The sequence below is a fragment of the Uranotaenia lowii genome, chromosome 2, assembly GCF_029784155.1.
Source record: "Uranotaenia lowii strain MFRU-FL chromosome 2, ASM2978415v1, whole genome shotgun sequence".
In the NCBI taxonomy this organism is placed as follows: Eukaryota; Metazoa; Arthropoda; class Insecta; order Diptera; family Culicidae; genus Uranotaenia; species Uranotaenia lowii.
The window spans coordinates 331674238-331701546 of record NC_073692.1 but is presented as its reverse complement, the minus strand read 5'-3'; the positions used below and the strand labels follow the sequence as shown (position 1 = coordinate 331701546).

The 27309-nt window shown below is 34.7% G+C and overlaps 1 protein-coding gene across 1 annotated transcript in view; it reads right to left on the bottom strand.

Moving 5' to 3' along the window:
* The window catches only part of LOC129744004 (trehalase), a 94844-nt gene extending 67535 nt beyond the window's left edge, over positions 1-27309 (bottom strand). Inside the window, exon 1 of the mRNA XM_055736295.1 lies at positions 26874-27309. Coding sequence (XP_055592270.1) covers positions 26874-26887 — 14 coding nt within the window. The 5' untranslated portion in view covers positions 26888-27309. The remainder of the gene's footprint in view (positions 1-26873) is intronic.

Below are 27309 nucleotides of genomic sequence, written 5' to 3'. Positions count from 1 at the left end.
GTAACGATTTTTTCCTTAAAAATTTCAGTTTCATTGCAGCTATTCTGATGTCATTCAATTTTAGCAGAATTATAATTTGTGAGCTTCAATATGATTAAACTGGATTGTAACCTTTCCTTTTTAAAGATTCTGAGATAGATTCCATAAAATGTGTATTGAATATCCGTGAAATAACCGTTGGAAAACCGAATATAGGGTACATTTATCCCCAAGAACTCAATTCAACCTTAAGACGGAAATTTTACTATTTTTCCAATTGATTTAAAAAATGCATGTTTGATTATTCCAACGAATTTTACTTAGTGGTGTATATTTTGCGTAACAAGTTATGCTCTTTGAACAAAATAAAGTAACCAAGGTAGATCATCAGTTTACAAGCACAGAGCAACTCGTAATAAGACATTCAATTTTTTTATCAGAGAATTATCATCAATGAGTACTAAGTACAATCTGATCGATATTAATTCCGTTTTAAAAAACGTTAAATAAATTTAGGTTAAAATCTTATTTTGACCTTCGAAAATCAGTATTTTAAAACATGAGAAAATCGGTGGAGGGGGGGTAATTATCAGCGTTACGTAATTTGTCTAGGGGAGTACGTCGAAGCGTTGCGATTTGTGACATACGGGGGGGTGGGGGTAAAAAAATTGCACTTTTTGCGTTACGTAATTTATGGAAGCCGCCTTGGGTAATAAGTGAATGGCCCCCTAAGTTGATGAATAAAACATTTGACCATCAAAATGCCAAAGAAATGTTAGGAAATGTGTGTTCCTAATTACCCCACAGGACGAAAACTATGGGGTAAATATGAACACTCATCTGTGAATCAGTGCGAAGAAATTTTTTCAAAATTTCGTCAAAATCCAGACAAAGCATCATAAACTGGATGTAAAACAGTTGATAACAACATTCTAGCTGGATTTTTTATGATCAGATGTTCAAAACATTGAACACTGTCCAAAACGATTTCCGTTCCACGGAGTAATGGTTTTTTAAAACATCTGAAATGATATCATTAGGATTTCAAAACAGATCGGAAACAGCTTATAGCTATCAATCGGATGTTAAACTACCACTTTAGGGACTTTTTGTATCCATTCATCCCCCACACTAGCGCGTATGGCACTTGTTCGGAATTACCCCACTTGACCCTAGTTAGTTTATTGAATTTTAATTCTTGACGCGTGGTAAACGATGAGAAAAAAAAACGTTTGAATACATTTTTCCTCCTGCTTTTTGCACTTTCGATCTTCACAGATCATATTAATACAAATACAGTCCCCAAATGTGCAGACCTGTCCGGTGATCTGAAGCTCGGAAGCAACACCGGTGAGCCACTGGATCCGGCAATCGGAGGAAGAGTGAAATAAGGGTGATACGGTCAAAATTTGGTCAATATCAACTTGACGTATTTCTTTCAATTTTGCATTTAAAAAACCTGAACATCCCTCATTTTGAAGGTGTGTGTGTGTGGAAGGAAGAAGAGCAGCGTATCAAAATTTTGCTCGCGCATCGCGAAAATCCGAGCTACTCGCACGCAAAGCTGCCAAAATCGCTAAAAGTTGCCAAATCAACCGTTACAAATGTAATTAAAGTGTTTGGGGAACGTTTGTCGACAGCCAGGAAGTCTGGATCGGGGGGAAATCGAAAACCGGAAGCCGCTGAGACGACAAAGAGAGTTGTCGGTAGTTTCAAGCGAAACCCAAATCGCGATGATAAACAAAATACGACGGCCAAAGCGCGATCCCGGAGGCTGTACACGACGATGCTGACGAAGTTTGACTGCGTGGTAATGGACGGTCGAAACCTACTTCAAAGCCGACTACAAGCAGCTTCCGGGGCAGGAATTTTATACGGCAAAAGGAAGGGGAAAGGTAGCAGATATTTTCAAGCACATGAAACTGTCAAAGTTCGCGAAGAAATATCTGGTTTGGCAAGCCATCTGTACCTGTGGCTTGAAAAGCAGCATTTTTAAGCTTCCGGGACTGTCAATCAAGAAATTTACGCGAAAGAGTGTTTGAATAAACGTCTGCTGCCTTTCCTGAAGAAACGCGATTGTTCCGTACTGTTTGGCCGGATTTGGCATCTTGCCATTACGGTAAAAAGGCCATAGAGTGGTACGCCGCCAACAACGTGCAGGTGGTTCCCAGGGACAAGAACCCTCCCAACACGCCAGAGCTCCGCCCAATTGAGAAATACTGAGCTATTGTCAAGCGGAACCTAAAGAAGACCAAAAAAAAACTGCTAAGGACGAGCAGCAGTTCAAGGCAAACTGACTTTCTGCGGCGAAGAATCTGTACAAAATCTGATGGCAGGGATTAAGCGTAAGGCCCGGCAATTCGGATTTGGAAAAGCGGAAGCCTAACTGAATATTTTTCCTGAATTTTATACTAATTAAACTTGAAAAAGAAATTTAATTTGATTTTTTTAATAAAAGATTTCATCGATTTACACGCGTGTTCCCTTGACCAAATTTTGACCGTATCACCCTTTAGGACACAAATAGTGATACTTAATGATACTTTAATTTAATGAAACAATAATTTTTTGATTATTGTGAAAATGTCCTTACAATTTTTAAAACAATCTATAAGTTATATTAAAAGTTAAATAACCGGTGTTCAGGCGTGTTGCAATAATGGAAAGCAGACATTGAAGAAAAGGTGCTCAATGGTCCTTAAATTTTACGATTTTGAGTCAGTCCACCTACTACAGTAATCACTCCCGTACTACATAAGCTATTTTCTCGTATTCAATACCGAAATTAAAGGATTTATAACGTGGCTCACTCAATTTCTCCACAAATTGTTACAAGATATGCTATACGATGTTCAAATAATTCTTCTGAAGCTGCATTAAGTTGAGGATCTTCTTACATGAGAATCCATATGCGAATTTTAATTGTTTAGCAACTTTGTAAAACTCCGAGAAATTAATTCAAACCCAGGAAAAAAATACTACAGCAATTTAGTTTCTTTTATAACATTCTCGCAAGAACCAAAAAATTAACTTTGAAACAAATTTCGCGTTAGAAAAGTACTGTCCTGCTCTTTTTTAAGCTGCAAATAATGGCCTTATAACGTCGCTTACCTTCGTTGGGAACGTGCTTTTCAAATCAATCGATAATTTGATCCACAATCACGTTGATTTAAAATCATTGAACCCTAAAAACCAAAAAAATATTTCTTATATCTACCCATGGTAATGAATTCTAAGCTCCTTGTCCGTCGAACACGTACCAAAAATTCGCAATTGGTTTTACACCTCTTAAAGGAAAAAAGACGGTGGCGGCGGGCGGTAGGTGCCAATAGTGGGTACTTATTTTCGCTCATTGACACGAACGGACTACGGCACGAGTACACACGTTTATATACTTTTCAAAATTAAACAAAAAAAGCCGCCCATCCACCTCCGACGACCAACCAAAAACGAAGCGAACCGTGACACTTCATCCATCCCTCGATTTTCTGATTGAGAGTGCAAAGCCGCCGGGTAGCCGTCATGAATGCGGTTGATTGCTGTTAGGTTAGTTAGTTAGTTAGTGCCACATTGACCTTCACGAGGGGCCACCCGGACGGAGGCTCGCACGTTGACACTTGTTTCAATCACATCGGATCGGATCCGATCGGAGAACCACGCTGTCTGCCATGTCGCGTATCAGCAATCGATAGCACGTTCCTACTACCTCACTTTGAATTTAGAACATTCAAATGATCAAAAAAAAAACGTCACAAGATTCTCTTCCAATCACTCTTCCCACAACTGAAACCACTCGAACGCTATTCACATTTTTTTTCGCAATCGGAATTAGGCCTATTTACATTCTTGACAACGATATGCAGGCCTCCGGTGAAGAAACACACATTTCTCGGTAATTGATTTAACCACATTGCTCTACTTTGTGGCATTCTTCGACAACACTATTTCTGCAAAAATTGCATAATTTAATCACTACCTCAGAGATGCAATTGGTTGTTTGCTTGCTTTCTTGCTCGATCACTTGAAACAAATTATTACTTGCACTTTTCAAGACGTGACCAAACCCCCGAGAGATCATGAGCAGATCACTTGAGCTTGACTCTAGAACCCAAGCACCTTTCTTATCGCCTCTCAACAACTTAGAAAGGCGTGTTTAGAAGAAAAAAATCGTACCGATAACGAACCCGAAAAAACTCCCATCGATCAACACACAACCGTTCAATAGCCGAAATTGTAAACAAAAATCCGTTAAACAACCATTCGGTAAACAATATCGACTCACCGGACGCTACAAAACGGAAGAAACTGAAAAGCAAATGATCGATGGAGATTTCCGCCCGCAAATGCAAACCGTCCGCGGCGAGACGTCGGATTAAGACTGCAACTGGTAGGTTGGTGCTCAGCCGAATGTCATGTCGCTTGGGGTAGCCCCTGTAGAGCATCGATTCGGTTGACCATAAAGCTACTAAAACTGTATTCCAGTCAGTGAGAGAACGCCTGGCTTGGTTTGCGCGTTTTGCTTTGTGGTGTAGCGTAGGATAGATTAACGAATAGGAGGAATAAATACCTACATGGAGTGTACCTACTGGTGGACTAGCTTAGCGACGTTTTCAGAGCTCCCTCGTAGGTCTACTCAGAAACAGAGTGACCGCTTAACAATGTTCTGTTTACATACCTACTTACTCGCTCTCTAGAATGAGTTCTCTACCTCTAGCCGGTATCCAACAAAGTATGATAGCTGCACTGCTTATTCGAGACCATGTGGAGAAAATAAGGGAAAAGAAACGCCCTCTCTCTAGTTAGAGAAGAATGCAACGAAAAGGATAATTAAGTGCATCAACATTTGGCTTTTTGAGCCCATTATATTAATTATTCAAAAACACTTGGCCTCCAGGCTTGGATTCTACTGAAGTTAAACAAAGTGAATTCAATATATATTGAAATAAAGCAAAGTACTAAGTGCTTTAATATTTAATAATTGCTATAAAAAGGAATGGTTAAATGCATGAAACTTGGAGTGCACTTAGGGCGTCTCCTTGAAAGTGATAAACTCGTTTGGGTGCCTCTCGATGCAAACTCTACTCATTTGCTATTGATAAGCTGCGTTCTTTTATTGCGGCACCTGTTTAAGATGGTGTTTTTTTTTTTAATTTCCAAAATTCTATATCTCATAACCAAGCCCAACAGTTCTTCAGCTTTTCTATGAGACTGATAAAAAATACAAATTATAAAAACTTTTATTTCGTTTGCTTTGAATCAGATTGCCTATGAATTTTTTGTTGAGATTACTAGTAGACCCAGTGCGCTTTGCTACTCCTTCTAAAAACAAGTTAAATTTGTAAGAATTATTTAAATTTTGTATTTTTGTAGGTATTATTTTAAATCAATTTCAGCAGAAATCAGCAGTAGAGATGTTGTATCGAATAGTGGTGAATTGTGGTCGGTCAAATATTCAATCGAGTTTTTATAAAAATATATAAGCGATTATTTCGATTTGCTTCTATTGCTTGCATCGTAATGCCTCTTATGTTTTGAGCTGATTATTTTCAACCAGATGATATTACCAGATAATGTATTACTGGATATCTTTCATGTACCTACGAATCTCTCTGATTTTCAAAATGTCAGCAATAACTGAGAGAACATCATATGACATCATCTATACTTTGATAAAACTGCGGTAAATTCGTGCATCCATGGTGGATTATCTACATGCATACTTTTAAAGATTCATTCTAGTTCACAATGGGCTTTTCACAAGCAACGTTCACCTATTAACTTCTGGATTGCATGTACTTTTATTGAATCCTTAATTTCTAGAGTAATCGTCAACTTACTGTAAACTGATGAGACGGAGTAGGCAACGACTGGATGAAATCGCACATGTTTCTTTTTCGTCTCCAAAATGTATATAAAATTAACGATCTCTTCGCGAAATTTTAGAAAATTTGTTATTATGTGATATCAAAATGAACACAGTAAAATAAATGTAACGATGGCCGATGTAATTTCTGTGACCAACAGAATTTTCGCTAAAATATTACATCAAAATGATGAACACAACGCGAACAAGTCATGTAGTTTAATATCTCAACCTTCTATGTAATAATGCATCAAGTAGTCAATGTTATTTTCAAATGACGTTTGAAATTTTATCAATTTCAAAAACTGAGAAACGGATTGCGGGGCTCAGGAGGATTTGTTCTGCTGGTAAGTACTAACAAATTTCATTAAAATTCTTAGCAAAACCACATCTCTGAACTGATTCTCATATTTTTATTGTTTTAGGCTATTTGCCCAAAACACCAATCCCAAACAGATTCGAGGCTTTTAATCATCCGGATATGAAGATAAGTATTTTGTGTTGTTCATCCTCATAGTAATTTATCAATTAATTTCTAACAGAGACTATCAGTTCTAGATTGCAAACACGAGAGCTTGATCATCCAAAGGACGCGGATTGGAATTTTCTGATGTTTAAAACACTGACCAAGAACACAATTGAATGTCTATTCATTGTTCCATCATCGTGCAAGAGGCCGAAACTCAAGTTATGTTTTGAAAAGGAAGTGGATTATATCAGAAGTTTTCAGAACTGAGGAAGTTGCAAAGCAGACGAAAAGAATTCCTGTTCTGGACGTGTCCTCCCTTTCAAAAGGTTAATCGATCGCTCCAAAAAAACCATTTTTCCAAACAGTTCAAGAAGAAAACTCCTATTTTTAGATTTAGATAATGTTGTCCACATAATTTAGCTGATAGTTTTACTTTTATTGTTAGGCTCGAGGCTTCTCAAGAGACAAATAATGTATACAAAAATTAAACTTTAACACTAAGCTCATCTGACAAATATTCAATTAAAAAATTATTGATGAGTGTAAGTACCTAGTTCTGATTTATTTTTTAAATTCCTTAACTCCTAGAAACAAACCAAAGTCTGAACTCTGAGACTAATATTTGAATATTGACAAATTATCCTGAATCAATAAAAATTTATCCAAAAAAAGTTAAGCTAAATCTAAACGACTCGTATCGAAAGCCTTCTATTTTTTGTATGCTCGAATCCGTCTACTACGTTACAATCATTTCGTGTAATTTTGTTCATCCTATGTGTGCAAAAGCTCGAACATCAAAATGATGTAATATTAGGTACCATTTGCGACACAAGTTATGTGCACGTTTTCGATGTAATATCACAATACTTTTTTTGCTGTGAAGCTGGATCGGTACAGCTCAAGTGTCCGCTGGAATTTTTGGTGGAAGCGTGATAGAAATCGAAAATTTACCTAAATTTACCTTTCTCGGAGTAATCAACTGAGCGAAAGTGTTTTCTTCTCGGTTGTCAAGAACAAGTTTAGCAACAGAAAAAAATTCCATCGAAATTTGGGTGGAGTCTATGTGATGAGTGAAAACATATTCAATGGGTGTAATTTTGATACTACGAGAAAAACGGAGAAGTAAAGTTGTTATTATTTCAAAAATGAAAATTGTGTTCAGTTTTAACTTTTAATACCTTTCAATTGAACTCATTAATGTCATCAAAAAATTTGAAAAATTTTAAAAATTTTTTTAAACTAGTTACAGAGCTGTTTAACATAAAAAATGCTTAAAAAGTATCTGCCGATCCTAAAATTTAAAAATTTGCTGGCTAATCCTGTCAGCAGTCTGAAAGGGTAAAATTATCTGAATTTTTAAGAACTATCTAAAATAATATGAATCCATCTATGAATCCATTTAAATCCATTATCTTTAGATTTTCTGATTGTGGCAACACTGGAGGGAATTTTATTGAATAAAAGCTTATTGATTAAGAAAATTAGTAAACACTAGGAACCGCTGTAACTTCTTTATGATAACGCTTATCGTGATGCGATCTGGAGTAGAAACGTTTGCCTTAATTCAAGCTTTGAAAACAATAAAACGATAATGAATATTGAAAAGTTAACGATACGTTTAACACATTTTTGATGTGAAATCAGTTTTTAACTTCTTCTGAGTTTAATGTCTCAAATTTCCATTCGCACTTCAGACTCAATGCAAATCGCTACAGCAATTCAATCTCGCTCAAATTTAGCTTGTTACTGTCTTTTGATACAATAATCATTATAATCTTAGCTTCTACGGTTTCCAAACCACTATATTATTTAAATAATCTCTCAAATTCTTTGTTTTTAATAAAATTTTACATTTTTTTTTAAATGAATATAATTAATAGATCAATCTAATCAAAAACTGTGATAAATTTGATTTTTTTTCCAAAAAAAATGCATTTCAATCTTTTTGTCGATCTTAAATGTACAAAAATTAACAGTATTTTTGGCAAAAGTGAATTGCAAATGATCGATAGCAAGCTAGCCTGCAAAACATAAGTTTAATCACATTTTGTTCATCCCTTACTTATTTAAGTTATTCTACTGTACACTGAAGTTCTTCTTTATTATTAAATAGAACCATAATGAAGCATAAATGTTACAGTCAAACAATCATTACTTCTACAATTTTATACTAATTATGGTAAAAACTATAGAAATCATTGGTTTAAATAAACCAAAGAAATCCATAAAAAAAATAAAACGCATAAATTTGGTCTAAAACCGTCGATAAAATTGAAATTTCTCGTGAAAAAAGAATCGTTTTTCATCGTTTTGTTCATGAATTCGAAAATATCAGCAGTCCTTCAATTCTTAAGCAAAAATTAAGTTTAAAAGAATAATAGAAAATTTATTCACCATCAATATGAGAAATAGAAATTTAAATTTGATGTTATTTAAAGGAAGATAAGCCGATTTCAGTGCAAGTACTTTTACTTTTAACTAAATTTTATTGAAAGCTGGTCTTCTTAGATATGATAAAATTTAATCTTAATCTTTAAATTTAATTAAAAAATGCCGAACGAGTTAAATAAAAAACAACAAACGATTGACATCATCAAAAATTGATTTTACCCATATGCATCAGAGCCTGCAAATATTGTGAAAATATTTCAAAGAACAATTTTGAGAAAAAAAAAAAAAAAAAAAGAAAAGATTCTTAATATTTTGTTGGAGACCAATCAAATGGTGTTGGACTGTTCTTATTCATGTATCATAAATTTTGTTTAACTAGGATTAGTTCTCCAAGATACACACAAATGAATTTAAATTCATGTTACATTTGGATAACACCAATAATAACAAGGATATTCCAAATATTAAAATTTTAAATAAAATGTTCATATAAAAATAAGTTTTTCAGAAAGTCCAAATCACTTATCTTTTCAGGCGTTGACATTTTTTATTGTTTCAGAGTGATAAAAATTTGATTAAAAATAAAAAAATAAATTTTCCATGAAAAAAAATACTATTCCATTGTACAAGAATAATTTTACAAATAATAAATTCGTAATATGGACTACAAATCTTCAAAAAAAAAAAACAAAACGTATGGTGACTCATCGACCAAATATTTTAATTTTGCCTGAAAATGATTCAGAAAAGGCTAAATTTTCCATTTTTGAAAAAAATAGAGTTGCTGTATTTTTTCTTTTAAACATCTTCCATAAAAACACCGTGCACACAGAAGATGGTCCGATGATTCCTTCTCAGCCCTTCAAAATCTACAGGGTCTGGCAATTGAAGTGCTACATTGGAACTAACAAATAATTTGTTCAAAACAAACACTTTTTCTTTCAAATTTAATACGATTTACATCAAAACAGATCATATTTTAAAAATCCATTGGCGCCTTTCGATTTTTATGTCCTTAAGGGTTGAGCTTTACCACTCGCTGCAGAGGCTCAAGGTACATATTCTAAAAAGCTCGCAGGTGGTTTTTGTGGTATTTTATCCCAGGATTCAACTAGATGGCGCTTCAGAACTTCCAACCCGTCATGTTTTGTAGAGTAGACTTCGGGCTTCTGTATACCCTAGACCAGGGGTTTTCAGATCATTTGCATGGCGGAGCACTTTTTAAAACCAAAAATTTTGGCGGAGCACCTACAATTTTGAAAGAATGAAAAACCCGAGTTTTGAAAACTTGTTAGTACATATTTATCGTTTGAATAAAATGTGTCTCGTCATCGTAGTCAATAAAATCAGTAATGAATGGCTACTCTTTGAATTGTCTTGTGTTTATTAACAAAATATGTGTCATCAAAAATTAATGATTTCAATAGAACAAATACGATTTTTTCGATTTTTCAAGCTATAACAAGTTTGATTAAATTTGTGTCAGTTGTAGCCTGATGTCTGGTTCTGCGTTTACTCAGGATCGGTATTTTGTCTTCGTTGCGATATATGTGTAAAATCCAGACTCACATAGATAAGTTGTGGAAAACGGCAGAAGAATAAGTTTTGCTTTATCAGACAAAATTTAAAATTTATTTTTCAGTTGACATCAATATTCCTCCAACGACTTTTTGGGTACGAATTCTTCTTAAAGCTTTAAATCCGATGTCATATCTATCAAGCATTCATATATTTGCGATGTTGATGATTCAGGTTTCTATGACTTAAAAATAGGCTGTTCCACACATTTAAAGTTTTTGATCTTTTTATTATTTTATGATATTATTGCTGGAAGTTGTTCAACAAATCCTGCGGCAAAACATTGTAATTGTTATTGTAAATGACTTCAGTAGACACGTGGCGCCTGTTAGCTTAAGTTTACACCAAAGAAAAATAAGTTACTAACGAAAAGCGTTGTGATTGTCATAATTCTTGGAAAATTTCGGATGATAACTTCAAGGTTATTTCTGATTGAATGCTTCTTAAATTTGGAAAGCTGTCCAGGTTGCGCTTTTTGAGCGATTCTGCTCAAAATTTGATTTTTCTCTTGATAGTCATGATTTTGCCATCAAAGATTGTTATTCCTTTACCTTGCATTGAAAGACTGAAGCCATTCTCAATTCAAACAGGCGAGACAACGTTTTTCTACTAGATAACCAGTGATCTTCGGTAGGCTAACCATCTCTTCGCACAACGCCTTGAATAACTTTGAATTTTTCGGTCGAGCCTTAATAAAGTTGATTATTTTTATGCTTTCGTCCAAGACATTCTTCAAAGATGATGATAGTTTCTTCATAGCCAGTGTAAGTCGATGAATACTACCGCAGCTTCTCGTTTTTTCTTTGATCTTGGCAACTAGTATTTCCACCTACAGCTTTTGCACTGCTATACATACATCAATGCAATATCCTCATGGAATGTTATTGTCCGTAACATAATCATCAATTATTGAGCTTGAAAATCTCAGCCCCGACGTGCAAGTTGGCAACGGTTTGCAAAGAAACAAATCTTCTTGGAAACATTGAGAACTTTGATAGTGAACAAATATCATCAGATTTGCAAGTCCTGCTACATCTGTGGATTCGTCAAGCTGTGTCAGTTTTATTATCAACTATGATACGGAAGAAGGTTTGATTAAGTTTTCAGCAATAGTTTGTGCTTCTCCATTTCATTGAGTGTTTTGCACATTCAGTCCTGCAACACAACGTTGTTCGATCAAAGCAGTGCACTTTGACAAACCACCATTCTTTGCCAACATCCCTGCAGGGATTCAGCCGCCAGTAAAAACAAAGTAAACAACATTTATTTGTTCATAATGTAAGCCCTTTGATTTTTTTTCTCATGTTACGATAAAAATTAAACGATAAAAAAAAATTCAGAGTTTTTCAAAGTTGGTTTATGATTTTCGTTGCGTACGTCGCGGAGCACTTTCAAAAGCTTCGCGGAGCACCAAGTGCTCCGCGGAGCACGATCTGAAAACCCCTGCCCTCCATAGGGTCCAGGGGGTTCAGGTCCGGCGAACTCCCCGACCACTCCGTACTCGAAATTAACCCTCAAAAAAAAAATCGCACACACAAATTGGGACCTCTTTCCTTCGTAAGCCGATGCGAAGTTCTGCTGAAAAACCATCAACCGAAACCAAAATTAGGACGTGTCCATAGTTCGAGGACATACCGTAGTAGAACTATTTTCGATACGTAAATAAATTAATCTACACCTCTTCAGGGTGTTCGGTTGATTTTTTACCAGGAAAGTACGGGCGGTTCCGACCCAGACCTATAATAAGACAGATTTCTGTCGTCTTGTGGCCTTTAATACGTTTGCACAGGTTCGTGATCTTTCTGGCAACCAAAATCTGTAGATCTGTGTTTTCACGAACCGCTGTACGGCGAGGAATTCATCGGCAGAAATCACGATATTCTCCAAATGTTTCATGCGCGGACCACGTAAGCTGCGCCTTCACCCTTTTTATCCGCTCTTGCTTCTGCTTAAACGAGAGGTCTTGCTTGAAATCTTAGGATCTTGTAAGGCTGGGTCAAAGATCAGAAGGCGATTTTGATACGGTGTATTAAAATCTATCGCCAATTTAGTGTTACTCACCAAGAAATTCTCTCAGAGTGCATCTTGATAATCTTCACCATGGTAGGTGTCGCCACTGTAGCTTGACGATCTCCACCATACTATATTTGGGTACTTCTGATCTCCAGGTATCTTCCAAGAGCGAGCCAAAAAAAAATACATACACTCATTGGACAACTCACGAAATATGGCTTTCTACCGTTTCACAGCCTGGAACCAGGCAATCAAAGCACTACGTTAAGGTTCGAGGACTATTTTTACAAAAAAACATTTGATTACAAAATTAACAAAAATATCCTCTGACATCTTAGACATAATGTTAACAAAGTGACAAGGTGTCATCTAACTCGGTTTTGTATACTTCGTAATAATCACTCCTATAGTTTTGTAGCAGTTCAATTGCCGGACCCTGTACATACGTCTGAATGACTCTTGCCTATATTAGATTTAAATGATAAATACCTTCACAGTGTCCTGTTATTAGTCCTGTGAATGTTTTTAGTTCTTTTTAAGATAATGCTAGGATCTTTTCGATTTGTAAACATTTGAAACAATCAAATGCTTTGATTGTCTTGCTCCGAAAATGTTCTTCCAGTTTGTTTCAATCAGTTTTTTCAATCGTTTTTTAACACACATTGTCAAAATTTTCAAAGAAAAATTTGAGTTTTTATTTGGGTTATCGGAATACACCCCGGCAAAATCCGAGAAGTTAAAAAATATCTGGGCATCCTGGCCAGATTTGACTTATCTCGAATGCTTTAGTGGATTTATATGCAAGTCTAGATATATCATGAAAATCTGGAATAAACAGTAATCAAAGTATACTATCTATCTCTATACTATCTATCTACTATCTACAGTGAAAGATACACGAATACACCTAAGGTATTTTACGGAAACCATAAGTTTTTGATGATTACCTACCTCTTTCAACATTTCCTTTGGTAGTTTATAAATTATCCAACATCATTTGGAAAATTTGAGAATTTATAAACTTTAAAAATAAATACTCGGCCTATACGGCCGAATATTTAGCTCAACTATCTAGCGAGCCGAATATTTGACTCAACGGTTTTAGGCGGTATTTGGCTCCGAATATTCGGTACATCTCATTTACTGTAGAATTTTACTGTGTTTTTATAAATTTCATGAAATCCTTTAATTATGCCAAAATGTATGTTTCATTGGTATGGATTCGCCGCCCTCTTCCCCTTCCGAAGTAGGCAGGGCTCAAGAACTATTATTGAACATTGTTAGTATTATCATATAACATCACATTCCACATCTGGCTCTACTTGCTTGATAAATTTTCGAGTTATGCCAAACATAAAATAACCTGTCTCCTTTCCGATTCTTTCCTGAAAAACGAGAGAGTCTCGAATTATGTGTACGCAAACAACCTCTCTGTTTTGGGACTGGAACACTATTTCGGACCGAATTCAGAACTCGCGATTTAATTTAAAACTCAAACTAGTTTCACTTAAATTGAAACTCTTTTATTTCGATTCGAACGATTGGTGGTTTATTGATTGGGTGTTTACACGGCGACGGATTGGTTTGGACTGTCTGCACAATTGTGTTGTACAAAAAGTGTCGAATGGTGGAACAGAATACAAAACAAATAGTTCCTATCAATCTAGATTTCACACATTTACATTTTGTAAGTGTTTTTTGCAGAGAGGAAATAAGTTCAAATTCGAGCAGTTGAACAGAGCTTAAGTGAGCTTTCCCTTTTTAGATCACTTTCGAGTGATCAGCTTTTGACGTCCATCTATCTGTCTACATTCGACTGCACTACTACTACCTGACTCGATATACTGATATCTACCAAAACACTCTCTAATAAAAGATGGTCCCTTTTGATTTTTTTTTTTTGGGAATTGAACAACAAGGTCATTCTTTCCAACCCACTGTGTTCTGAACACAGTAAAGCATGGCTTTGTGAAGATGATTGATTAACATAGGATAGGATTTATTTTTGTTTATTTATGACAATTTACCAGCTTGTGGCATTTGTGTCTAAATATAGGATAAGATATGATAAGATCATTACTTTCAATATCTGCAATACAAATTCGAATAAATATGAGATGAATCATGGATATTTCAATATTAAAATATTTAAAAAAAACTCAAAACAACACACTAAATTATAATACTTTGATCGCAGATTTAATTTATTTGCTACCGCGGGAAGTTGATTGAAATCTGCACACTTGCGGGTAGACACAATACATACCTAGACTTAGTACACTGCAAATGATGATAGCAGGCAGTTTAGGAATACATTGCACTACCAACGCCATATGATGATACGTTCCTCTTCTTCCGGCGACCGCGGCATGTGGTGTATCACGTATGTCCAGTAAAAAGGGGTGGCGCGTTTATTGTTCATTCTATAGTCGAATCGTGCTTCGTTAGGGCAGTAAAAGTTTTTTGCAGTAAACTATAGATTCGACAATAGACTTATGTTAGAAAATGAAATGAAGAAAATGAATTTCTTGGTTGTAAATATTCTATTGATAGTAGTTTGCATTTGCTAGTCACGACACGCATCATTATTTCGTCTGTCGGCTTCGTTCTCTGCCCAATTCACCACCCACCGTACCAACTCGGAGAGCAAGCAAACACGTTTTGCTGGACATGCTGCTTGTGGTTCTAGAAATTCAGGAATGATTTTACGGTTATAATTTTCATATTATTGTGAATTGTTGCACCTCACTAGAATGTAGATTAAATTTGCTTTCCAATGAGTATACTTTTTATTGGTCCAAACAAAGTAAAAGCACTGAAAATCCGGGTACAAGCTGACGGTGGATCACAAAAACAGATGAAATTTCAATTTGTAAAAAAATCGCGCAAAGTAGTCAACTTTAAAAAATTTCCGTTAATTCAATATTTGTTGCATCAAAAATCTAAAGACAACAAAATGTCAGAATTAGAATAAAATTTGTAATGATCCACTGTAATGAGACCACTTTTTTAAACTTTTTGTGACCATTTCATCAAAAAAAAATTAAAAAAATATTTCTTGGTTTCATGATGTAGAAATTAACTTCAGCTTTCATATGCATAAAGCAAATATTTTTTGGACGTGTAATATATGAACTACAGCACTTTTCCTGAGGCATGTTTTTTAGGATTTTTTTTTCTTTCATGCTGAATAACGAGAAAACTAGAAGCTTTAGCTATATATAATGTTCTAAACATATTTTACTGACGTTACAAGGTTTCTATTGATATAAGTTTCATTGCAATCGGTTAGATATAAAAAGAGCCGATTTTAGCTTGGAGTGTAAAATTAACACTCCTAGTGCTGATTAGGGTTATGAAATCTAATGCGGATGAGGGTTAACAAACTTTGTTTATAATTCCCGTTGTAACTTCTTCATTTCTCAACCGATTTCGATTCTGTAAAAATCATTGAACGTGGGTTCAAAAGTTTGAAGGGAATCCGAATTTTCATCGTAATTTATCTAAAGAGTGCGTTGTAAACCAAAAAAATAAAAATTACGTTGCATCACATCTTAAAAAAACCCTTTTTAAGCGATCTAAAAATTTAAAATTATAAAAGTAAGCTCCAAACGCCTTGACATCTTGAAACAAGTTGGCATTTGTCATGTTTTTGGATACCGTACATTTTTTGAGAATAACCCGTCTAGTGATTAAAATTATAAGCATTCATCAAAAAGTACATTTTTGTTATTTAAAATGAACTTATTGAATTGTGTGTAATTTTTATAAGTGATTTTTTTTAAATGCAAAAAAATGAAGAATTTACTTTTCAAACAGTGTACGGACCCCGTTCGATTTTGGCAACACGTTCGAACATTTGTGTGGCCAAAATTGAACGTTTTTTTACAACAATTTTTTCACTTATATCTACATAAAAACTATTATCAATATTATTAACAAAATTTTTTGAATATTTATGACACTTTTTGGGATTTTTTTTATTTTTTTATATCATGTTTTTGATACATTTTGCACTTTTCTTGTTTTGTTTATAATATTTTTTTTGTAATATCTACTATTTTAGTCATTTTCCACCGTTTTTTTGCCATTTATTAGTAAAGCGTTTGTATTTGTCTTTTGATTTTATGAAATGTTCATCATATTGTCATTTTTGAGTACTTAGAATTTTTTTTTTTTGCCTTTGTTGTTTTTATATCACCATTCAGAAACCTAAGAATATTTATGGTAGTGTCTAAATTATATTGGTTCTGTAATAGCGAAAACTATAAGGTAATGTCGTCCGAAAAACCGTTCGATTTTGGCACATGGGCCGAAATCGGATGTACCAAAAATCGAATGAAAAATAAAAAATGAATTTGTAGTGGACGGACGCGTCGGTCATTTTTGTATTTTAGAATTAAAAATGTTAAAATCATCAAACTGTATGAAATTTAAAAAAAAGTACTGAAAAATCAATCAAATGTAATTAAACAACAAAATTAAATATTTTTAAATTATACGAAATATATAAAATTCTTCATGTTGAGAAAAAAAAACGATATGGGATTAGCGGTCGTATAATTCAGGGATTCAATATTTCTCCAGAAAAATCTTGTTGGGGTTTTCCTGCCATTGACAGATCTGAAATCAGGTAAACATGAAAAAATAGATAATTTGAATAGCAGAATCGAGAACAGATTTATGTTGAGTAAAATTTCAAAAGTTTATTCGAGGTTTTCAAATATTATTCGAGGTTTTCATATCTGGAGCTACTGGACTTAGGATTAAAGTATTTCTATGCACAAAATTATAAAATACCAATCCTTTTTTGAAAAATAAACAAATAATAAGCAAAAGACTGAGACTCCACTTAATTTTATTCGAGTTTTTGTTTTTGATTTGCTTTTTTAAGATTTGCTTAATGCTGAAGGGAATTTAAATTGTATCTTTTTTATTGAATTTTGTTATGTGTAGAAAACCCGTCTTGAAACATGTATCAATTTATACCGAAACCTTCCCGCAACAGAACGGTGCAACTCAACTTAGGTTGCGCGACACGTTTCAGTTCTAAGCGACTTCAAGGTACGATGTATCGTCACATCACTCGCGTTGCCTGACACAGTGCTCTCGTTTTATGGTTGTCAACAAACGGCTCTAGAGCTATGAACTGCAATGACATCGAAAAAAAAGATCATTCAGATCACTACCAGGTAGCTCCATTAGACGGCATTCTTCAAGTTACGTTTTTTTGTGCTGTACATTGTTCAGATGGCGATCGAAACATGCAGATATTTTTACAACTTGTTTGTTGCAAGTTTTATTGGAAATATAAGTGGAGTAAAACGTGATGCAATGCGCGATTTTACAATTAACTGTCCGGTAGGAAATTCATTCCCTCTACTCCGTGACTTGGTATGATAGCTTTAAGAATTAAGCTGAAGCAAACGTTGAGAGAATCTGAATAATAAATTTCTATTTTCTAAGTTCAAATGTAGAAGTAATTATTACCCAAACTTTAAAACGTTTAGTTTTTATGAAATTATGTTTTACATATTTCATTTCTGCAAAGTTCTCCAACTCAATAAAACATTCATGTTCTGCAAGCTACCAGACTGAATACGAAGAATGCACCGCAGTTGTTTGCACCAATTTAGTACAATCACTCTTAATGAAATGATTACAGGGCACAAGTTGTGCCTAATAAACTTTAGAAACAAAGAACAAATTGTAGTCGAATTCACCTTATAGTCACTGTGTTATGTTATGCATCTAAATTATTAAGGCACTTAAAAACAACACCATTTCAGAAGAAACGCATGATATGATTTATGGCTTGTTTTGCTAGCCAAGAATCAAATGGTTTCCGAATAACCACAAATTACTTTCAATTGATTCAGCCTTCATAGATTGGTTGATCTTAGATTGTTTTCAATCGAGGAGAGTGTTAGAAAAAAAAATTAAACCAATTTAACTTCCACCAATCACGAGCTGAATCGCAGTGAACTGTCCCCCAGACTGGCCCATTCCAAGCTGAAAATAAATTCACAACTTATCTACGTCAACGGTTAAGCGTAGTGCCGGCTCTACGCCATTCAATTCACGTTTTGTATCCAGAAGATCTGACCGCCATCTCGAATGACGTACTTTTGTGGGTACACACTCAAAAGACTTATACATAGTAGGTACTCGTGATGGGTAAGATATCTTATATCTAAGTTGCGATGATGAAATACTTGGAACAAAAGATGAAAATGTTTTATCATCTGAAATGATTCTATACAAGAAGTCTGAACCACCTGATTCAAAGAAAAAAAAATGCAACAAATTTAACTCAAGAATTGATAAGATGGCATTCTTATCGATTTAGTATAATCTTTATCCCCTCAATGGGGTACTTGAGGAACACTTATCTATATCCAGATGGCTTGGTTAGATAAGAAATCGTTTTGAAACTACTTGAATAAGGTACGTGCTCCACTCCAGATTGTTTGTTTTCAATGATTAAATTTCGAAAGCAAAAAAAATAGGTACCGTAAAACGGGATAAATTTGATCACCGGGGTAACTTTGACCAACAATAAATTTTTGCACATTATCATCAATAACTCAGTCTATAGTTTGAATTTTTGAAAATGGTTTTCTACGTTTGAAAGCCTATTAATTGATTATTAAATAGGCAAACTTTGGTTTGTATTTGAAATTTTTTTCTGTTAGTAAAGATGCAATTTCAAAATCTTCGATTATCTATTTTTTTCCAAGGCTCGCAAAAAACAGCTCTCCTGATGAAACCAAGAAGCATTTAGAAGCAAAGGGATTGTTGAATGTGAAACAACTTCTTTTTTTCTTTGTATATGTACAGTTATAGTGCTGTTTTATTAGTCATTTAGTGAAATTTTTTTTGATATTTCAACAATAAGAACATTTTCCAAGAGTAAGCCCGTACTGGACAAATGGATTGGAACCCTATCAAATGGTTAACTTTGAAGAAAAAATGAAAATGGGAGTGGGAGTGGGGAGCCTAGAGGAAATTTTGTAGCTCAAACTATTTAGCAATTATTTTAATTTTTGCCCCTAGATGTATGCACCATAATAGTTCTTTTTTTGATTATAAATGTTTATAAAAGAAAACATTAGAAAGCAAGGTTAAATTGATAAACTAGCATTTGTAAACATTTTGAAGGTGTTTTGTATCCTTTATAATCAAGAAAACTGGTTAAAACCGTCAACATAGAGACTGATCAATGTCACCCCATAGCATCAAATTCTAAACAGAGACGAAATAGATTTTTAAATCAAATTTAACGTAATCTAATAAATTTCTACAACCATGTTTTACGTTCATAGGAGTCCAGTACTGGTTTTAAAAACATGAAACATGCCACATTCCCCTCTACAGAAAAAATAAATTACCCCGGATTACGGTAACATTAATAAATACAATGTTTGGCCAACAATAACCTTTTTTTTAAAGATTGACAATCTTCAAAGACAGTTCAAGTTTCTTTATTCTGCTCCGTTTTTGTTAGATGATTATCATTTTCATTTATTTTTTCATCAAACTTTTGTACTAGCAGATAGACAAACGTCACCACAAGTAATCAGTAAAGGAAGATGCTGATACATGCTTTTTTCTAGTTTCTGGCGTTAAATCGCTAATCGCTAATTAGTCCGCAAATTTTTTGTTGATAAATTAATTTTCTTACGGGATTTCTGTTGAAAAAACGGATAAAAAAAACTCCACTAGGTGCAATTTTCCAAGCAGGCTTGCTGATAAAGGTTATTTTCTATAAAGTGATGGAGTTTTTTGAGCCGTAAGTTCTCCAAAAAAAAAGTTAAAAAATACATATAAAAACAAAAATGTAGCGAACTAACTAGCGAATAGCCTTTTTAATGCCGACCTCTGAAAGTTATGAATATTGTACCTAAAATTTATTTTTGTATACGGTCGGGAATTGTGGGGTATTTTGAGCAACCCTCATTTTATTTGCTCCATAATCCTCTATATAAGGTGTCCCATTATGTCTAAGCACGATTTAAAATGAACAGTATAAACACAATTTAGGAGCAAATTTATTTTTTTACTGTTATGTTTTCTACAGTCTTCTTTCACAGTAAATCAACACTTACTTATAGCTTGCCAAACCATTGCCTTCGTATCGAATTTTTCGGTAAAACTTTATGTCTTCGTCTCGTCAATACTTTGGCCATTCCGAATGGAGTAATAAATACTGGTCACCCAGAAGCGTTTTGTTATCAAACTTATCGATAATAACGCACATCAATTCTCCACACAGCAGTTGGCATACTAATATGTGCTAATCAACCCCCTGGCAACTTGACGTTTCCCATACAAATCGCGTGTGCCGTTTTTTCTGGTTCTCTGGTTCTGTCAAATCGAAAATCAAGCGACTTAACATGTCAGAAGGACGCATATGGAAATATGTTTTCTTTTAACCGATTCAACAAATGAAAAAAACGTTCAGAATTGAAAATTAGTTCAGTTATACGTAAAGTGAATCTGTTTTCAAAAGTTCAGTCGAATAAAGGGCACACAGACGTAAATCTGTATGTCCTTTATTACGTTTGAAACTTTTGGATTGATCAAAATAATTCACTGATATACGGCAGATTTTTGGGAAAAGAACCCCTTCCACCAAAACTATTCATGACGATCGTACAAAATAAATGTAAAACAAAACATTACCACAACAATCATCGAATGATTTTTATAAACTGCGATACATATGAAAATTTTAGTAAAACAAAACTTTCAAATTATAGCAGAACATTTCTCGGTTTATGGAAAACTGTTCCTATACAATAAATAAATATGTAGAATATTCAATGAGAATAATAATTTCGGTTGATATTTTTTTTCATTCATTCGAATTTTATGATTTGCACCATATTTGATGATCTGCCCTTTCCATACGCATGGCTCGAAAAGTATGTAAACAAGCGGTACACAAGCGACACCTGCGGATTTCAATCAGACACACGAAACTCGCCAGAACTGTCAAGTTGCCAGGGGGTTGGTGCTAATATAATGTACAAGCTCAACTCCGACGGGTTTTACACTGGTTTGACAGGTCGCACAAATGTCGCAGTCATGAGCGCGCGGTCCAATCTAGTGCGCTGCGATTAATATGCTTCGACTTCTTCTGCTTCTCATATTTCTTTAGACCCAGTCTTGCCTTGGCAAGATGGCGCTACAAGGGGATCCCACTTTTCTGGCCACATCCCGAACTGAAGCAGTTTTCTTACTTGCGTAAGCACGCAAGACTTCTCGGTCCAAAGTTTTGTCCACAGTACCCGGTTTCCGCCCAGTTTTTTCCTGTCCACGAAGTTGATTTCCTCTTCATATTTCCGAGTTGCATTTTGGAACACTCCAATGCTTACTTCTTCCATTTTCGCCAACTGACCCAGTGAAATGTTGGGGATAGGACACCCATGGTAAAAAAGACATGGCTACCCCCACGAATAAACAACTCGTTTGAATGTAAAAAAGTGACGTCATTGCTATCTTCGAACAGGGTGCAAGACAATTATTTTTGCGCGCGTTTTATAACGCTGAATACACCGAGGCTTACTAGATGGATAGCAATGACGTCATTATCGGAAATATATCACCTTGTGTTATTGTGGGGGTGAGAAATAGGCGCCAAAATAAATGTTACATTTTTTTTCCAGCGATCACTGATCAAGTATGCTTTGGTTACTATCCTCTCGGGATTGCTGCTTGTGATGCGTCATGACGACTCGCCCATGGAAACGAAAAACAAACTCAGCGTAGGAAAGAAGAATTTGGTTGAAAATTGGATGCCATGATTTTCAATATCAGAAATTGAAACGAAATTCGCTGACCATTTCAAAATATGGGTAAAAATTCGTAACAAAAAGTTTTCTAAGACCACCTCCGTTCCTGTGCTGGTTTTGGTCGCGATTCGTTCGCCCTGTAAAAATAGTATTCCAAACATACAAACATACACGCATGAATGTACACATACACGAATTGAATGTACTAGGGACTCCCTACATAATTTTTAAGAGTACATGTACTCTTTTTCGATCGAGAAATGAGCGTGTTCTTCTTTTCGTGAAATTTAACTGAAGGTACACTTTTTTGTTGATGAGAGATATTTCATCAGAGACTCTAAAAAAAAATTATTTCAATTTATGAAGTTCCTGTTCTTACATATACCAGAATTCCGAAAAAAGATAAATTCATTATGCATTCATTCCACGGTACTTCAATTCAGCCTCTTTTGTAGAATTCTGAAAACGTGTGATACCTGTAAAAAGGGTCACGGAGCATTTCAAACCGGGACTTGCGTAAAAAAATTACTTTTTTATAGGCATTACTTTTCTATGAACAAAATCTAACAACTTACTAATGCTTCCAGTTTTATTTAAAGCCTTCATCCTGTCAAACTAAACTGTGAAGGCAATCAGCGCCTTCGAATATGCAGAAAACACCCAAATAGTAGATGCAAGTGTTTCAAAGATTCGTCAGAAAAGGGGGTAGGCTTAATAGCATAACTCACAACTATTTGGCGATATCCTGATTTTTCCGTTTCTCCTAAATATTTTTGAAATTTCTCGATGTACTCTTTTTGGCGTTACAGGATATGGTAACCCTACACTACACTGAGTCGATTTGGCGTTATTTTTGACTTTCCCAAACCCTGGAGTATAAAAAACTTCATTTTGATTCAAAACTCATCCAAGGTTTTTTGCAGAATTTTAAGTAACGTTTACATGACTAAATTTGAACTTTGAGATGTTTTTGCGATGTTTTTTAACGACTGTTACTTGAATTTAAGGTGATTTTTCGGCTTTCAGTCTGTTCAAATAGCAAAAACGACTATTTATTTAACGTTCCGACGTTTCAATCTATATAAGATCGTCATCAGGGACTGTAATGTTTATTGATTGCTATCAAAATTTCAAAAAATCTACACAAAATTAACTGATTCTTACCTAAAATGTGTCGTATTTCTCGTCAGGTTTGATTCGGCTGATCGGGTAAAGCTGTCATTTGTGTCTGTTACAATATTTTGTGATTAATTTGTGATTCTAGTGTTTTGTAGTGCTGTCTGACTTACTGTGTAAAAATCCGTACTTCCTCCTATTTTCTGGATTTAATTTCCGCAGCATCGACTTTCCACAGTCACTACTTTTCGCTTTTTGTTTTACATAGATCTGTTACACCGAGTCTGTGCTATTTTTTTCTGAATGTTGTTGGATTTGTGTTTCTGTGTTGGTAGTTTTATGTTTTTGGTTTATTTTTCGTATGTGTTGGATGGTTTCAAAAATGTTTGCGTATGATGTATGTATGTTTTCGATGACTTTTTTTAGGTTTATTGCATGTTTTGTTGTTTTAATGTGGCAACTCTCCAGGATCAGCAATTTGTTTGTAGATATTTTTGGGAAAATTTAAAATTTTGTACTGAAAAATCAATTTAATTTTTATTTCTTTTGTAAAACCGCGCTTGCTTATGGTTTTTGTGCCAATTTATAAATTCTCTAAAGGAAATTTTCCGCTGGACAACTTAGTCGAAGAATGTTACTTCTTATCTTATTAGAAAAAAAAGTTATTAGGTTGGGGCATGTCTTTTGGCATTGAAAAACAACAATTGTATGACTTTTATGCTATGCTTATACATTAATCTGTTACGTGTTGTTTGAACAAAAAAAGCCACTCAGTCACATATTGTCAATTGCTTGAATTTTTAGACTTCTGCGAGAATCAGATTTGACAGATACAAATCTCGCACTCACTAATACCATAACACTCTTCATGTAAACAATCATGTGGTAGAAGTTGAAAAGGGAGTATACGAAAAAAGGACCAACATCAGAGTTAAGTTATTACAAATTATTTCTACCAAAAAATCAATATTCATACGCACCGTTGTCATCTTCAACAAACTGCGCTGATTGCACCTTTTTAGACCCCCGTGCAAATAATTTACGCGCAGTAAAATCTGATCACTGACGTATACAAAGACAATGACATATATCGATATGCATTACATCTTTAGATGAAATTGAATAACCATAATTGAGACTGGTATGATGTCTTTTCTTAATTTTTAGCTTATTTTTAGTAATTCGAAAAACGCCCGAATAATGCTTGATTTGTTTGTTCCACTTACATTCTGGTACCGGAATGTACAGAATGCATTCGGTTTTCTGTTCGTTTCTTTTCATATGTAAGTCGATTAATTTTCGTTATTAAACTCCTTGGTTCGCAACGATTATGCTTTTTGGAAATGTGATTCGAAAATCAGAAGCGAGCAACGGCTGATTTGAATATCTGACACCGAGTGTCTATGTGTGCGTCAGTACGAAAATATTTCTGCGTGGAAATTATTTGCTCATGAGTCTAAATAGGTGCAATTTCCGCAGTACTAATTCACATACAAACATTGAATTTCGAAAACCACAACACATTTCAAATCCTTTTTTTTTTTGCTTTCAAAGAACTTAAGAACAACTATTACACTTTAATTTGTGATTTAAGATACAGAGGTTCTATTGAAATTGAATGTTTTTCACTCAAATTGCCCTGAATAAATCAAAAGATTCCTGAGATATGCAACTTATATGCCATGCTCGTAACACTCGCGTGAGTATTTTATGATCAAAAATGCAAAAAAACCTAAGAAAAAGGTTTGGTCAAAACTTAATGTGGGTTCGCTCCGTAGTTACCTGAGCGAAGTATAAAAATTCCGCCTGAAACTGTAGTAACTCGCTTGTAGGTCCTAACTGTTACTTAAAAAACATTTGTTCCCGTAATTGTCTCCTGTTGATTCTCAGAACTGCGTATTAACGTTTAATCACCAAACTCAAAGTCGCAGTACGACTACAAGCTTTATTCCAACATCCCGTTGTAGCGTCTCGTTGTAGCGTCTCGTCAATTTTTCGCATATTTTATAACGAGCAACATTGTCGACTTTCGTGAAGTTAAATAAATAGAAGTGAAGATATTTGCCACCAAAAAATCTTCTTGAACGCGCTTGAAATATGTTTACACTTTGTAGACACACATTTTTTTCGATTGAAAAAAGAAGGGATAGTGACGGTAAATTTCTACACTAAGTTTTGGTGAAAACGAGTAGTCAAAAAAAGTTAGTACTTCAGCCGGAAAACGAACAGAATAAGTCAAAGCTAGGAATAATAAATCTTTCTTCCAGCTTTGTTTGTGTCAAAACGTGTTTGACTTTTCGCTTGAAATAATTGTTACTTATTAACATTCCAATGGATTCATATTATTGTCGTAAGTATTTACCACTTGTTGCACCAAAGCAACATTTCACACCAATTTGTGTTGTTTCAGCAAAACACCGGTATCGAAATACCACTAATCGCACAATCAAAACGAGAAGCAACAACAGTAAAAACACATCCCTCAACAACAAAAATACAACATAGGTAAACAGAGAAGGTATTTGTATGAAAAAACCACCTTATTCGAAAAAACCGCACACTCTAACAGAATAACGTAGATATCTATCTACTCGAAATTCATTCGTTTTCGTACTTGGATAAACAGAACGTCGTCACCGCGATCAGCTCTCTAACTAAACCTCGCACCAAATACCTACACTTGAACAGCGGCAGCAGCAACAACAACGTTGCATAGCTCTTTAATTTTAGAGCTAGAAGGTAGTTAACTAATTTGACATTCGCTACTTGGAGGTCAACAGCTCTTACCTCTGAAAAGCTACTTAACCTTCCAAAGCCGTTCGCTAAATATCCGTTTCGGGGAAATATGCGTTGTAATTTGATTTCGTTCTCCTGGCTGTAAATGTTAACCGATTTTGATGATATTATATTCATTGTGTAGGTAATTTATTCTAATTACTCATCATTTCAAAATAAAGTCGATATGTATTACCAGGATTTCAGAAACTGGTTCAGAAAGTTAAAAGTCCGAAAAATCAATTTTATTTTTAAAATACTCATAACTTCTGACAGCTTTTCTGTATTTAATTATTTCATTGATGTTTGAAATTGTGAAGAATCCATCTATCCGACAATGTATAAATATGTTGGGGTCCAATGAAAGTTTTTACCGCTATGACAGATTTTCCGGTAGAAAAAAGTCTTACTTAAAAAAAACGACATCCAGTTTTTGCTTTGCTTAGCTGTATTTCATTTCTCAATGAACCGATTTTAAAAACTCAAATTTTAGTTTTTTGACGTTAATTTGATCATTATTTTCATAGAACATACTTGGTCTGTCAAAACTACCAGTTCATCAGTATATTGGAATGATGATAAAGATATTTGAAATGTGCGCTTCGGGTCATATTGACCCGAACGGCTTTGGAGGGTTAAATTCTTTTGCGTAAAACAACAACAATCATTGGATAGAACCATTTACGTGTGGGCAAAACACTCCTGGGAATGTTATATAGACTATTAAACAACCGTATGTTACAGGTTTGATGGATTGATTGATAGAGGTTTTTGTTTAATTTGAAAGGTTTATCCTTCATCGATCACTGATGATGTAACGACGTTTCATCTGTTTGTATTTTTTAATTTTATTTCCCTGAATTTGGTAGAATAAAATTGTTTAAAGTCCTACCTGTTGGTTGTCATGTTGAGTATTGCTCCGCAGATGAGGAGTGTTGATAAAGTCAGCAGCAACGTGGATGTATTATGAACGCTTAACTGCAGCGCTTGTGATATAAAAATGTTTTCTGGATTAGCTCCTACGCTTGTGATATTAAATTTAAACAATCAACCGACTGAGGACGACAGCAAGCGTTATCGATCGCAAGCAAAAGATTCCGTTTCCCAGGACGAACGTTCGAATGATATGAGATGCTCGACGCAACTAATTTTATATGACTTCTGTTGTTTTGCTGCCGCCAGTCGAACATTCATCAGAGAGATCTGCGACGATTTTTATCCAATCTTCCAACACACATGTAAACAAAGTGCTAAAACAGAGAGACGTTTTTATTCACCGCCAGTGTCTCATTTAGTTATTCCTGACGATCGTTTTAACAGCTCACGGA